The 15,837-nt window shown below is 46.7% G+C and overlaps 1 protein-coding gene across 1 annotated transcript in view; it reads right to left on the bottom strand.

Moving 5' to 3' along the window:
* Positions 1 to 15,220, bottom strand: part of FSD2 (fibronectin type III and SPRY domain containing 2) — a 34,994-nt gene extending 19,774 nt beyond the window's left edge. Inside the window, exons 1-6 of the mRNA XM_069465656.1 lie at positions 15,167 to 15,220; positions 5,430 to 6,152; positions 5,195 to 5,290; positions 2,524 to 2,754; positions 1,316 to 1,338; positions 227 to 348 (exon numbers count right to left, since the gene is read on the bottom strand). Of these exons, the coding sequence (XP_069321757.1) occupies positions 227 to 348; positions 1,316 to 1,338; positions 2,524 to 2,754; positions 5,195 to 5,290; positions 5,430 to 6,152; positions 15,167 to 15,178 (1,207 nt within the window). The 5' untranslated portion in view covers positions 15,179 to 15,220. The remainder of the gene's footprint in view (positions 1 to 226; positions 349 to 1,315; positions 1,339 to 2,523; positions 2,755 to 5,194; positions 5,291 to 5,429; positions 6,153 to 15,166) is intronic.
* Between the last annotated feature and the right edge of the window lie 617 nt (positions 15,221 to 15,837).

Below are 15,837 nucleotides of genomic sequence, written 5' to 3'. Positions count from 1 at the left end.
GGCCGAGGGGAGGGGGAAATGGGACTTACTGCTCAATGGGTATGAAGATTCAGTTACACAAGATGAGTAAGATCTAGAGAGGTGCTGTACAACATGGTTCCTGCACTGAACAATATTGTATTGTACCCTTTAAAATATGTTAAGAGGACAGATCTCACGTTAAGCGGTCTCGCCACAAGAAAAAAAAAAAAGAGCTCCAGGAAATCCGAGCTTGCCGAGATCGCACCTGGGACGGTGTTGATGGAGCCCATGAGCTGCTCCACGTCAGAGAAGTCCAAGGTCTGGTCCTCAAAGTCAGGCTGCGCAGAGATTTCCACATCGGTTTTTGTTTTCAGGAATTTCCCGAGTCTGTTGGTGTAAAAAGACATGCCAGCAGGAAGGCAGGGGCATTGTCCACAGGGTGTATCTGTAGTATACTGGGTCACCGCTGTCCCCTGTCTGCTTTGGGGACTGACCTAGGGGTTGCCAGTGGGGATGGGGGTGACCGGTTTGTGCCTTTGAGGAGGAGGAGAAAGGGTGGGGTCATGTCAGAGGATGGGCGGGGGGACATCTGCCAATAAGGTCCAGATCCACACCCTCGGGAAGATCTCTCAGTTGCTAACCTGGAAGTTCCCACCCCCAAGTCACTCCAGGCCCCAGAATGTACGGAGGGCTGGAACTCTCTGGGCTTCCTCTCCGCGTGGCCCTCTGCCCTCAAGTTTCTGATCATGGGGCTCTGGGTCTCCTTGCACCTGCTTCCTGACGGTCACAGGGTTTGTATGCGGCAGAGGCAGAATTTGAAACCACATCTACCTTTGCCAAAACCCATGCATTTAACCCTTACATCATTAGGATTTGATGTTTATGCTGCTTTATAGACATGACCAAATTCGCATCTCCCAAAACTATCCTTGTTTGCAGACAAGGTGGGTCCTAGTCTGGCTGGACCTGCCCAAAGTTATGGGCCAGCAGAATTTGAACTTCTGCCTGTCTGACTCTAAAACGTGCATGTCTTCTGCAGCCGCACGGTCCGGGTCCTGGCACAGCTGGAGGACATTGGGGGTGCTCCCAGGTCTCGGTTCCTCCTGGTGAAATGGGGGGCTGTGGAAGAGCTGACCATGGGCTTGTGGGCTGGGCCTCACCAGACTCTCCCTTTTCTATCCCCGAGAACCTGCCGTTCAATACTAGAGGCTCCTAGTGACCCCACAACGTCATTCTGAAGCCAGAGCTATTTTACTCTGAGGATCAGACACAAAAGCTGAAACTGGGAGCATGTAACAAGTGGAACTGATTCTACTTGGATATCAGAGGTGCAAGGAAAAGGAAAGGGAAATACCTGTCGGCCATTAGCACCGCATCCTAAAATGGAGAAGGAGAAATATTAAATTGATTTTGGAAATAAATTTCTTTTTCCAGTTATATAGTAACATAAACATATTAGAAAACTTGGAAATTAGGAGAAAGAAAAAAGGCAGCCACATCCCCCACCCTGACAAAACCCCCTGTGCCCACGGGTTTCCCTCCACGCCGCGGCGCTGCTCTCCCGTGAGCACCGTGAGGGCACGTCCCGCGTCACTCACCCGCGGGGCGGGCAACTTGTAAACTTGGGTAACAGTTAATGACCAACAGTTGACGCATGGAAACTCCATCATTTACTTAACTGTTCCTCTAGTGTTGGATATTTTTGGTTGTTCTCAATTTTTTACCATTATAAATAATGGTGAGAGGGACACCTTCATGTTTGTCCCTTTCTCCACATTCCAGGCACAGTGGCACCGTGGGAAGAGCATCGATGGCTCTCACGTGCCTGCCAAATTGCTCCCCGGCTTCACTCATGGGTCCCTCACCCCGAGTGCAGCAGGAAGGAGGCGCTGTTGGGCTTTGAGGGGCGACTGTGGGCTTGGAAAACCTACGGCCCACACTTAGCAATGGGGAAGGTCTTGGCAATGATTTCTTGAATTTTTCCCCCACACCCTGGCCACCACATCTGCCCTATACTCCTGTGGGACCTTGTGAAGAAAGGGGACTCTGGCTCTAATTGAGATTGAAAGCTCCACACCCAATCACATAGAGGATTGGGTCAGATTTCATCTGAATTCAAGAAAATTAGGAAGTAGATTTTCTTTTATTTTTTTGGCATGTCTGAGTTTCTGAAGATGTTTAATTGCTACACTTGCAACTGGGAAATTTAAGGTGCTTTTCAGCCTTGACAACTTTCTCCCCAGAGCTCCTAGAGGCCATCTGAGGTGGCCAGAGCACAGTTTTAGCTTGGCTCCAAGGTGAGGAGACAGATCTCTGGGTAACCAGAGCAGAGGAGCAAAGCACTGGTGGCGGGACGGAGTCAGCGTGTGTCAACCTGCCCGGCCACTTGTGTCAAAGCTAAGCAGAGAGATGGGGCGACAATCTCCCCATCACGAATCCGGTGGAATCTAATGGATGCAGACGCCTCCAGCAGGAGAGAGGGCAGCCTGGCCCACCTGAGCCGAACCTGTCATCTCAGTTCATCATCCCATGTCTTCCCTTTACGATCATTTCATCACTGACCTTTATGAAGTCAACCTTCTCCTCGTGACACATCTCCTCTATTGTTTCCATCAGTTCCTTGCAGGTGTCCAGGTTTTCTCCACAGCTGATCAGCTGTCCGTATAAGGCTTCCAGCTTCTCTTTCTTTTTCTCTCCTAGTGCTTGTATTTTTTCTTCATATTTTTGAGCAAGTGTTTCCAAGATTTCATTGTAATGTGACTCAAAATTTTGTTCTTGTTTTCCAAAATTCTCCTGCAAGACAGCTGACCTCAGTCATCATTTCAATGCATGTGGTATGTTGATTAGAGTCATTAGGGGCATGAAAATGTGTCTATCCAGAGCTGCTTTAGTCCCTCCACTTTGTCTCATCATCTCTTGCTGGGATGTTGGGGTGGAAGCTGGAGAAGCTGGGACCCAGGAGTCCTCAACCTGGAACCCCAGGGATAGTCTTAACGACAGCACTGCTGTCTGTCCGGGCAGCAGTCTGCAATCCTGCCCGGGTTCCAGCTACCTCCCATCACCATGACAACCGGCCGGGGAAATGATCAGGAATGAGTCAGCCTGCTACTGCGCCTTGGACCTTAGTGCAGAAATATTTTCCCTGAGATATTCCCACCCATCATCCCTTCCTGATATCTCAACATCTCAGATGCTCATCGTCACTCCTTGGTGCTTGGATCACACAAATACCAAGATTACATCAACTAGGATCAACAAAGGGAACGATGAAAGCAGAGGGAACAAAGGCTGTGGCCGGTGGCACGAGAAAATGCAGGGAGGCGGAGGGGAGGGTTCTGGCAGGACTTAATCTAAGAGCACAATAGATGAGAAATATTAAATAGAGTATAATGACTCCTGGTCTCCACCACTTATATTGTAAGCCCAGGAGAGCTCTGAGGGTTCTGACTGATGTCATCCTCCTCAGACAATGGGGACATTTCCAAAAAACAGCCTCTTGTCAATCATTCAGGGAGTACCATGAGCACCTCTGTGTGCACAGGACTTGCTAAGAATGGTGGGAGAGAGGGAGAAGCCATAGATGACTCCCCAGTGTTGAGTATGAACCAACAGCCTCAGAGTCCTCTCTGAGGCTGAGGGTACTTTGATTGAGAGTAAGCTGGTGAGCAGTGCAAGGAGTTTCGTCTTGGGCGGTACCTACTCTGCCACCGCCCTGTGCTGGGCAGCGAGGGCTTGCCCCTTCTCTGTGTCTTCCACAGGGGATTAGTGCAATAGATCTCCTCCCCTCTAGGATGGGGGTGAAGAAGGCCTAGTTTCGTGGGAAAGGGACCTGGGTCTTAGGTAATTCATCTGAGGTGCTGCTGTTGACGCAATCTGAGGCTGCATTAATAGAAGTAGAGCATCCACGTGAAGAGAAGAGAGAGGGACGTCCTGAGGTCCTCAGCCCACCTCCTGAGGTCTACCTCATCTGGAAAGTCGGGCTGAGCTCTGGCATCACAGCGGTGTACTACGTTCCTACTAGGGCACACCCAGGGGACTCTGTCATGTTTGGTGACAGGCATGGAAAGATTAACCTTATGAGAAATAGATAACATCTGAGGAAGAGAACATTTCTCAAAGCCAGAATCGGTATCTTGCAATGACGTTACCAAGGCTGGCCCGTGAATGGGAGACGGGCCTTGTTCTGTGAGGGTCTGGGGGATGGGGGGGCCACAGGACCCGCTGACAGAAATCACAGAGCAGCAGCATCTAGCTCAGTGACCTTGGCCTTGGGATCAAGAGCCTATGTTCTTTCCCATGTCAGGACGGAGAGGCAGAGTTCGTCAAAGGATGAAAAGTCCCTTCTAACCCTGGAATTCTAAATTCCTACTGCTCTCTCAGGAAAGTATGGACATTTCTAACTAGATAAAGACAACACATAAACATATTGTTTTTAACCCGTGCACAGCTAAAAGTATGCCTGTGCTTGAGTAGCAATAACTGGCAGAAGTGGGTATTTTGCCTCTTAAAGCAACTAAAAGCTGTTTGACAGTCCACACCTGACTTTCTGCAGTCAGCATTATAGGTCCCCGAAGACCTAGAGTTAACAGCCCCAAAGAACAAGGAAACAACACGGAAACTCACTGTCTCTGTTTACACAGCCAGCGACCAGATAGCGCCCAAGCGATTGTCAGTGAGACAAAAAACAAACAACAAACAACAGCAAAACCAGGGCAAAAGAAAGCTGTTCACCTCAGCACCCGAGCCCAAACGAGGGGCTCTCACTTCAGGATGCCACCATTAAGTCATCTTTGTTAGAATAAGGGTCTAAACCATGTGGTCTAAACGAGATCAATTGGTGATTTGATTAAAGGGGCATGAGGAGAAAAGGAAGCTAGAGAAGGAGAAGGACCATGATTGGAAAATTCCTGCCCTATTTTTTCATGCAACAAACATATAAAATGTCTGCTCGGAAACGTTCCACGCGGTAGGACCGGGGATGCGGAGACACAGAAGACCCAGCCTCCCTGCTGGGAGTCCACAGTTCGGCAGGGACAGCTGACGGGTGGTCAGTTCCACCAGACGTGTACCCAGCTGCTATGGGGAGCCAGGGGTCGGGCCGAGGGGAGAGGGGCAGTGGTGACCTCTCACATTCTAAGAAAACAGATTGTTTTACTTATACCAGAAATAGCTTCTTGACCTAGCCGTGGTGCAGGCAATGTGTCACTGATGAAGTGCCCAGGTGTGCTCTTACCTCCACCGTGATGAAAACCTCCTCCAAGTGGTTGGCAAAGTTTTCCATTTCGAGAATCTGCTTTTCCAATTTGTACATGTTTTTGTGAATTTCATCCTATCCGACAGAGGATCACAAAGAAGGTGTTAATCTTTTCTCTTTCTTTTATAGAAGGCATTTTTTTAATGTATTCCCTGCCCACATACTTGAGATGCAAATGCACTATCAAGACAAAGAACTAAGGAGACCTGTTTACCTTGGCACTTTCCAGGGCTTTACTGAGCGGGAGCACTTCATGCTCCTTGTGTTCATCAAAAACCTTCTGAAAAGCTCTTATTGGAGTTTTGCAAGTGACACAGAAGACATCAACAGCTTCCTCCTCATCCTCCTCTTCTGGGATGACATAGCATTCGTACTCCTCACTGGCTCGGCCGTGTGCATACCTATAGGCTTCCCGCAGGTCCTGGCACTGACCTGCCGAGCCCCACCCTCCGAGGCCCAGGTCCTCAGCCTCTGCCACCTCTCCAGTAAGTCTCCAGTCCCTCTGCTCCCTGGCTGGGTCTCTCCTCTCCATCACGTGAGGAGGATATCCTGAAACCCCCATCGTGGGCAAGTTTTCATCAACAAACTCATCCCCTAACTCGTGATCATCTTCAAGTCCGTATAAATGGACAAGTTCATCCACTTCCTCTTGAAGGTCTCTTTGAACTTTACCATCCCCTGCCCCTCTTGGCTCAGGGCTCATTTCAGCTTGGACTACTTCCCTCCTCATCCTAACGTTTTGTTCTGGGAAGATCTGCAGCCTGTCTTCAGGGTCATACAGATCTGCGTGATAGAAGTGGAAGTCCCTGGGAGAAGACCTGTCCAGCCCCGGTTCCTCTGTGGCTTCCTCCTCCATTGTAACTCTGGAAGCCCCGGAGTGCCTCCGTACAAGGTCCAGGGGTCCTTCCTGGACAGTTAATAGTGAATATCCTGGGTCCTGGGACACAAAAAGAGGAGAAAAAAATCAGTTCCTGAGAAGGTCATTGTGGGGGATGGTTGGTGGGGTGGGCTCTGCTCACTCACAATTTAGAAAAAGAAACCACCTGAGCAGCCCGGGGGCGGTGTCACTTTGGACCACACCTTTGAATCTGTAAAGAAAGTTTTGTTTTCTCTGGGAGGATGAGCTTTCTAAGCTTAAAAGACAAAAGAAATCACAAAAGAAATGTCAATACACGTGACTAATGAAAGAATTCTATACATTTTTAAAAAGAACTTAAAATCTAGGCAAAATAATGGGAAGTCTCAGGCAATTATTATTTTTAAAAATTGCATAAATTGTTCTGCAGAATGGAGTCAGTGAAAAAATTTTAAAAAGGAAAAAGAAAAGTTTTATAAATTAATTGAAAAAGTAAGATCTCAATAGATGAAGGTACACACAGTTCACAAAACAATTGCTTTTGTGTATGATATGACCTGCACAAAAACATTTGAAAAACTGTTTGTACTTATCAGCAACACAGAACAGATAAATAAGATGACATTTTGCCTTTCCAGTTAGCAAATATTTTTAAATATATTATAAAAATGATGCCCAAGGCCGGGGAAGGGTGGGCGTTCTCATATGCTGCTGGTTGGAATGTAAACCGGCCCGCCTTTCTGGAGAGCAAATTTGGCAACCTGGCTAAGGAGCCTTAAAAATGTTCACACTCTTTAACCTAGTTATCCTCTTCTGAAACCTAGAGGAAAAATCCCAATACAAGGAAAACATCACTTTTATATAAAAATGTCAACCACCAAAAATTTCATAATTGTTTTGAAAAGGCCTAATGATGAGGAGAATGGTTAGGCAAACTAGAGGGGGTGCACGACATGGAATACAAAGCAGCCTTTAAAATGTTCACGGAGAGCAAATGATAACTTGGAGAGTAAAGTGAACAGAATACTTAGTACATGTAGAATATGATGTTCATTATTTTAATGAAGGTATATAAAATCTAGAAAAATATGATAACCATAACAGTAGTAGTAATACAATATTAGCAGCAGCTACACTTGTTGAACACTCAGTGTGTGCTCTCTCTGTGCTGGGCAGTTAAATGATCTTCTCCCTGCATCAACCCCATGCGGTCAGCACTGCTATTATTTTATGGATGAAGAAACCGTGGCTCAGAGAGTGTGTCCCGTGCAAGGTCCCACAGTTAGCAAGGTGTTAAAATGGGATTTGAGCCCTAGTCTGTGCGGTGGCCGTGAGACTGTGCCTCGCAGATGACCAACTGCAGGGAGCGCAATGGACAGAGGCTTCAGCTGCACTCTGACCTCCACTGCCGCGTTGCACGGAGAACACACTTCCCACACACGGCTGCCATCCAACCACAGGTGCGGCAAGGATACGGAAAAGGAAGATCCATTTCCGGTTGACACAAAACTCCTCTGATGGCCAAGTTTGGCTGGAGGACTCCCTGGCACCTTGCATGGCAGGCTGGGGCGCTTCCCCGAGCTTCCCTCTGCTCTCTTTCAGCCAGGGTCAGGCTTGGATCATGGTCTGATCCATGTGTATACCTATACATGTATAATTGTTATATATTTCTGGTGGATTGACTCTTTCATAATTATAAAGTGTCCCTCTTTATCTCTAGTAACATTTTTTGTTTGTTTGTTTTAAAGTCTTTTTTCTGATGTCAGTATAGCCACTGTTGCTTTCTGGTGGTTGCTAGATATATCTTTCCCATCCTTTTAGTTTCAATCTATTTGTATCTTTGAATCTAAAATGTGAATCCTGTAGACAACATATAGTTAGCTATATTATTAATTTTTCTTATCTATTCATTATGAAAAGCTTCCTATGGAATTTCTAAATGACAACACTGTTGGAGTAGCTCAAGTTTGATGTCTTCTTCCGTGTAACAAAACGGCATTTCCTATGAAATAACATACCGCACCCCCGAAAAAGAGTCCTCCTCAGCACCTGATAATTAACATTCCAATTCTCAGTTTCCTAGTAGGATAGTAAACCAGAGGTTAGGAAAGAAGATTGGCATCCACAAGTCTGAGAACTAAAGACGTAACATCAGAGAAGACGGTTTACTATAAAGAAGTATTAAGCTATGATAGGAGAGTGACTATAGAACCTAACAAGGGATAAACTTGACAGGGGGTTCAAATTTCATCAAAGAAGTTGTGAGTACAGCCCACACCACGGCCGACAGGCTCACTTAGTCGTCCTGGCTAGAGCTGGTCCGCAGTTGGCATACAAGCAAGAGAAACACACAGAGACACAGGTGAACCAAGGCTGGCTGGCAGGTGAGCGGTGTGCACTGGAAGTATTGCTGTAGGCACCAGGTACGCTAGGAAGACTGAGGGAAGACCCTGAGTCAGCGTCACTCACCCAGACAAGCTGTTCTCAGAGTCTTGACCCTCAGAAATCGCACAAAATAATAAATATCTGTTGCTTTTAGCTGCCAAGTTTGCAATAATTTGTTACGTAATGACAGATAACGAACACATTATGCCAGCCTGGAAATAACCTTCTTTCCACCTGGGTTTCTCCTTGCTACGGTTTTCTCTCCCTCCTCTCTTCACAGTGAGGCTCCTTCTAAGGGAGGTCACTTACACCACCGATCTCCAGACTACGGCAGATGCATTAATACAAGAAGACCTTCCAAGGGTCACATGGCGTAAATTGTTTTGGGCATATGAGTTTCCACGTGCTCACCCTTACGTTTAATCTTGCCCAGCGCTGCGCTGCCTGGGAGCCAGCCAGCACCGGAGGCTTCATGCAGGTTCTCTTTGCACAAGAGCCTTTCTTCTCCTTATCACAAAAGTAAAACCTCACCTCCTACTCATTCTGAATATTACATTGCGCTATAAGTTTTATTGCATGGGAATTTTTAAAATTTCCAAGGGGCTAAATGAAAGGACAATTTGAAGGATTAGTATCAATTTTGAGAGAGTGAATGACAATAATGAATGGGTAAGAAAAAAGTTTTTCAAGCTGAGTGGTTTCCAGTTCTTTGCTTTCAACAAAATTGAAGGAGGATCTAATCAAGTTGTCAGCTAGTATATGATTAAAAATAATTTTTCATGATAGATCACTATATAATTTTTGGCATATATTTCAGAAAAAGTTCGAAGAATCAAGTGTCATTGCTATAATAAAGTGCTTTCATTTCCATCTACTGATGTTGGGTGAGCAAGGTTGCTCAGTGCTTCTATCAACAAAATGAAAAACAGGAAGATAATTGATTCTGATTTCTGTCGCATTCTAGAATATGTAATTTTCATCTTTGGATACATAAATTAACTTTTTTTTTTTTTAAAAAGCCCCATTCGCCTCATTAAGAGATGTATTTCCATTTTAGTTCTGTTTAATAATTATCAAAATGTGTACTATATGTTGTTTTTCTTAGATATGACTAAAAATTGTATTGGTAACTTAATACTGAAGAATAAAGAGCTTACTATTTAGAGACTTGTGGTTCCAGGAAAATACGAAAAAAAATTAAATCTTAAGTTATATATGTGTATTTTTGTGGAGAATCATCACAGGTGACCAATGAGAGACTTTCCAATCATAGAAAAACACTACATTAGGGTGAAATTCTGTTGAGAAGTGGAATGGAAATACACGTTTAAGGAGAAAAAAAGAACAATGTAAAATTTCTAATGCTATAGAAGAGTTTATTCTTGCATTTTTTAAGATATTGGGCTGGGCATGGTGGCTCACGCCTGTAATCCTAGCACTCTGGGAGGCTGAGGCGGGTGGATTGCTTGAGGTCAGGAGTTTGAGACCAGCCTGAGCAAGAGTGAGACCCCGTCTCTACTAAAAATAGAAAGAAATTAGCTGGCCAACTAAAAATATATACAGAAAAAAATTAGCTGGGCATGGTGACGCATGCCTGTAGTCCCAGCTACTCAGGAGGTTGAGGCAGAAGGATGGCTTGAGCCCAGGAGTTTGAGGTTGCTGTGAGCTAGGCTGACGCCACGGCACTCTAGCCCGGGCAACAGAGCGAGACTCTGTCTCAAAAAAAAAAACAAAAAAAAACCAATATTGGATGAAGGGTATCAAATTGCTAGTATTTAAGAGTCCCCATTGAATAAATTAAAAAGGGTTATAAAGTAGTTTTTCAAAAATTGTGAATATTTATAATATGCCAGAAGGTATATCTTTTGCAACTATTTTATACTTTTATACTTCATATAGTTTTATGAAGACATAATATACATACCATAAAGTTCACCCTTTTAAATGTACAATTTGGTAGTTTTTAGCATATTCACAGAGTTGAATATTCACACTTTCCTTACCCCTGAAAGAAGCCACATACCCGTTAGCAATTATCCCCCATTCTCCTCCCAGCCCCAGGTAACCACTAATCTACTTTTTGCCTCTATGGATTTGTCTATTCTAGATATTTCATATAAAGGGAATCATACAATATGTGGATTTTTGTGTCTGGTTTTTCACTGAGCATAATGTTTTCAAGGTTTATTCATGTTGCAGAATGTACTAGAACTTCATTCCTTTTTATAGCTGACTAATGTCCCATATGCCATATGTTGTTTATCCATTCATAAATTGATGGACACTTGGGTTGTTTCCACATTTTGTGTGTTATAAGTAATGCTGCTATGAATATTCATGTACAAGTTTTTGTGTGGACACAGATTTTCGTTTCTCTTGGGTATATACCGAGGAGCGATTGCTGGGTCATGTGTTACCTCTGTGCTTACCCTTTTGAGGAACTGCCAGACTGTTCTCTAAAGTGGCTTCAACATTTTGTATTCCCACCAACAGCGCATGAAGGTTCCGATTTCTTTACTTCCTCCCTAACAATTGTTATTGACTACCTTTTTGATTAGAGCCATCTAGTAGGTATAAAGTGATACCTTATTGTGGTTGATTTGCATTTTCCATATGGATAATGACATTGAACATCTTTTCATGCACTTATTGGCATTGTTACATCATTGCAGAATTATCTATTCAAATCCTTTGCCCAATGCAATGATCAATTTTATTTTAATTATTTATTTTTAGAGATAGGGTTTCTCACTGTCACCTAAGCTGGAGTGCAGTGATGTCATCGTAGCTCACTGTAACCTCAAATTCCTGAGCTCAGGCAATCCTCCTGCTTCAGCCTCCTTAGTAGGTAGGACTACGGGTTGCTACCACCACACCCCCGTAATTTTTTAAAATTATTTTTTGTAGAGATGGGGTCTTGCTATGTTTCCCAGGCTACTTTTGAACTCCTGGCCTCAGCGATCCCCTTGCCTCAGCCTCCTAACGTGCTAGGATTACAGGTGTGAGCCACCATGCCTGGTCATAATGGCTAACCTTATGCGTCAACTTGGCTGGGCCGTGATGCCCAGATATTTGGCCAAACATTATTCTGGATGTTTCTGTGAGAATGTTTTAAATTAGTGACATTAATATTTAAATTGGTGGACTTTGAGTAAAGCGGATTGCCCTTTATAATGAGTGTAAGGCTCCTTCAATCAGTCAAAGGCCCTAACAGGACAAAGATGGACCTCCTTGAAGTAAGACGGAACTTTGACAGAGATGGCCTTCAGACATGAACTGTGACATCTTCCCTGGGTCTCCAACCTGTGGACCCACCCTGCAGATTTTGGACTTGCCAGTACCCGTAATTGTGTGAGTCAATTCCTTAAAATAAATTTCTCTATCTCTCTCTCTATATACACACACCTGCACATTTTATTGGTTCTGTTTCTTTAAAGGGCTTTAACCAATACTGCCCTTTTAAAATTGTGTTATTTCTCTGTTTATTAAGTTGTGAAAGTTCTTACATATTCAGGATATTAATCTCTTATTAGATATAGGATTTACAAATATTTTCTCAGTTCTTTTTACTTTCTTTTTTTTTATTTTTTTTTTAGTTCTTTTTACTTTCTTGATAGCACAAAAATCTTTAATTTTTATGAAGTTTAATCTATTTTTTTCTTTTTAGCTTGTGTTTCTGGTGTCATATCTGAGAAATCATTGCCTAATCTGAGGTAATTTAAACTTTTGCTAAGGAGGTTCACAAGCAAAAAGTTTGAAGACCACCAATCCACACACTGCAATCTGGATTTCAATCCCAACTAGTACCAGAACTGCCCCTGCTAAGATGAACTTTTTTGTTTAGAAAAGCAGTTAAAAAAAATTTTTTTAACTGCATTAATGGTCACAAACAGGTACAACTGATGTTCAAATATTGGCCCAATTCAGGAGGATTGTTTGAGGCCAGGAGTTCAAGACCAGCCTGAGCAAAATAGTGAGACCTCGTCTCTACCAAAATCAGAAAAATTAGCCAAGCATTGTGGTGGTGTGCACCTGTAGTCCCAGCTACTCAGGAGGCTGAGGCAGGAGGATCGCTTGAGCCCAGGGAGTTGAGGTTGCAGTGAGCTATGATGATACCACTGCACTGTAGGGATGGAACCCTGTCCTGCTCTTAGCTGGGAGGGGCCCTTAGCCACCTCCCTTCTTCTGGGGCTCGGTATCAAATATCTCTCCCTGATTTAATCCTGGCTACACCCCTCTGCGGAAGTCCCTCAGGTAACCCTCAGTGGGCTCACCCTGGATCTTGATGATGACAAGACGAAAATACAAGAGCCCACCGGCCTTCCCTGACGGGGCGGGGAGTGTGACTACACGGACTCAGCCCGGTGGGCCCCTGGGGCCTTCCCTCTTCCCTCCTTCCCTCTGAACAGGTTGCTGTTTTTCCACCTCTCTGTCAGCACCACACAGAGGGAGACTTCCAGAGGTGCGCGGTGACAGACACACGGCTCTCCTGGCCCTATGCCAGGCCCGCTGGGATCTGGGTCCCCTATGGAAACTGCACTCCCGAGACTCCAAGCCGTGGGCTCATCACACGTGGGGGCCTCCCGTTCTCTAATGCTCGGAAGCCTCACCCCGAGCGGTTGGTAAGCGTCACTTCGGTAGCATCTGCCGAGGCGACTGCCACAGCCACGCAGGACTGACGCACACAGGCTCCGCCGTCCGCTGGTCCACACCGACTGAGACCACCAACGGAGTCAGGTCCACCCCGCGCGGGGAGCAGGGACGGAGGAAGGTAGGCCTCCAGAGGTCACAGCGCAAGTGGCTTCCAGGCTCCAGGGCCAGTGTTTTGTCTCACAGCATCTATGATTTATGAAGATTCCAGAATCTGGGGTTTTGGGGGGTTACTCCTAAGAACTCCGCCCCCGTTAGACCCTGGCTGGGGTAGTGCTGGCCCATCCTCAGGAACACGGCCTGTTCCCAGGGCTGGAGAAGGGTGGCCTCAAGTGAACTAGGGCACGTCTTCCCACAGTGGGTCTGCGTCCCAACGCCAGTGCTAAGCAGGGCCAGGACGTCGCCCCCTCCACACACGCCAGGCCCAGGGGACTGCCAGCTCCTCCTGGGTGTCATGCACTTCGCCTGCGCTTTAGCCCATGTCTCACCCCTATAGTTCCCAAGGTCAAAGTTGCCTTCCAGCTATGGAAACACCATTTCGCCTCCTCTCTCCTGATGATCCATCCTGGGTCCCTGAGTCCCTTATTGTAGTGGATGGTTCTCAACAAAGCAGTCAGAGCCTCAGTCCTGAGAAGCTCTGAATCCTGCCTTCACACTCCCGTGTGTCTACTTGTCCGGCTGATCAGTCACTCTCCCCTTGCGTAGAAACAATGTCTTACCATGAACACTGCTTTGAGCTCCTGGCATCATGGGGTGGGAGGGGAAGGAGGAGAACGGAGTGGAGGGCAAGTAGATCCGGAAACAGAACCCGAGAGGGTGAGGGGGGCGAGCTTCCTCTCCGGCAGCCTCTTATCAGCCAACAGCAGCAGCAGGTCTCCGGGCTTAGGGGCAGCTCCCCTACCTTCCCTCCACCTGGGCTCTTGGTTGCTGCCTCTGCTCCCGGGCACTACAGGCCCCTCGGCCACGCCAGAGTTAGGAGTCCTGGAGCCGCGTGCTCTGGGGCAACATGGAATGACCCGGCAAGTCTGCACCCTCGCAGGGAATCTGGGGAAGCTGAGGTCTGTCGGTGGCCCCGGCTGACTCCAGCACATGCGTGGCCCGTGGTGCTGGGCATCACTCATTGCCCCAGTGCTGACTGTTCATGGCGTGGTGAGGCGCGGGTTCAAGTGGACCCAAGAGCACAGGACTGGGCCAGGAGCGGGGTACAAGGGATGAGACACAGCTTCTGGTCTCACGGAGGCACAGACAAGTGAATGAGTGATTGGTACCCCAGCTGGGGCTGGTGCACAACTTCTCAGAGATGCCACCTTCCCTCTTCCTTGGGGTCCCAGGATACCTCTCCCTCCTAAAGCGAAGGATCCGGTCACTCAGGCCAAAATCACACTGTTTCCTCTGTGGATCCAACGTCACACCTTGTAGACAGAAGTCTTCCTCGAAACCATCTCATCTCTACAGTCTGCTGACCGTGCGCCCCAGTGTGCTCAGGCTGAGAGTCCCCACCCTTCCCCATCTCACTGCTGCTCCTCAAACCTCTACCCACCCACATGGCCAATTCCCGCTACACCTTCCGCGAGGGCCACTGCGTTGCTACTATCCATTAATAATAGCATGACGCCCACCCCGTCAGCACACAAACCAGAGACCAGAGCTCATCCTTGACATGACCCGATCTAGTTAGTAACCAGCTGCTGACTCTGACTCTACCTCCTGAGTCTCCAGATGACAACCCCCTCCCGTCCACCCTCCCCCTCCCCAGACCACTGCCCTCTGGATTCGGACGGTCCGCGTCTGCATTCGGTCTCTGCTGCATCCTAGCAGTGTGACCTCAGCAAAACTATCTCTTGCGGCCTCACTTTCATGGACTACGAAATGATTTTGCTAACAGTGTCTACATCGTCAGGTTGACATTTAGATGAAATAACATAATGCACATAAAATGCTTAGCCTAGGACATGGCTTAAGGTAAGTCTCAATAAATGTTGGCTGTTGTTGATGTTACTGTTATTACCATTATCTGAGCCTCAGCATCTCCCACCTGGGCTAGTTAAGAAGCCTCCTACCTGGTCACTCATGGATGGCAAGGACCAGCAAAGGAAAGCGAAAGCTCACAGTGGCTGCAGCAGTGTGGAACCATCTGTGGTCACTGTGGGAACATCTGTCCCTTGAAAACAGCTGATGGTGGGAGAAGCACCAAAGCAGAACAGTGTCGTAACCAGGCCCAGCCGCTGGCTGTGAGGGCAGCCCTCTCCCTGCAGCAAGAGCTTCCCGGGGCCCGGGAGGAGATGTGGTGTTCTAGGGATGGAGGAGCCCTTAGAAAGCATCTCATTCAATTTCCCGATTTTCGGATGGCAAAACTGGCTTCCTGTGGGGGTAAAGGGCTTGCTTATGGCCAATTTTACTTCATAAGAATTTATCTGGGCCACTGTGTACTTAGCCCTGTGCTGGGTGCTGGACACACTGCTAGTCAGGTGGAGAGCTTGGCTCCAAACCCAGGTTTCCACTAGGCCATACCACCGACAGGCAGAGGGGCAGCCCACTAAAAATACCGCTTACATTTCCATGCAATTCTGTATTACCAAAAAATCAGCATGGGAATCCGTTCAACTAGAAGCTGGGATGTGAAACACCAAGTTGAACGATTAGAAAGACACTTGCAAGAGGACTGGCAGACATTTAGCACAAATACTAGTAAGACCATGTTCTTCACGCCAGCATTTGCCCTTTGAACACA

This window comes from Eulemur rufifrons, chromosome 3 (assembly GCF_041146395.1).
Source record: "Eulemur rufifrons isolate Redbay chromosome 3, OSU_ERuf_1, whole genome shotgun sequence".
NCBI lineage: Eukaryota > Metazoa > Chordata > Mammalia > Primates > Lemuridae > Eulemur > Eulemur rufifrons.
This window is presented reverse-complemented; position numbering and strand designations above follow the sequence as displayed.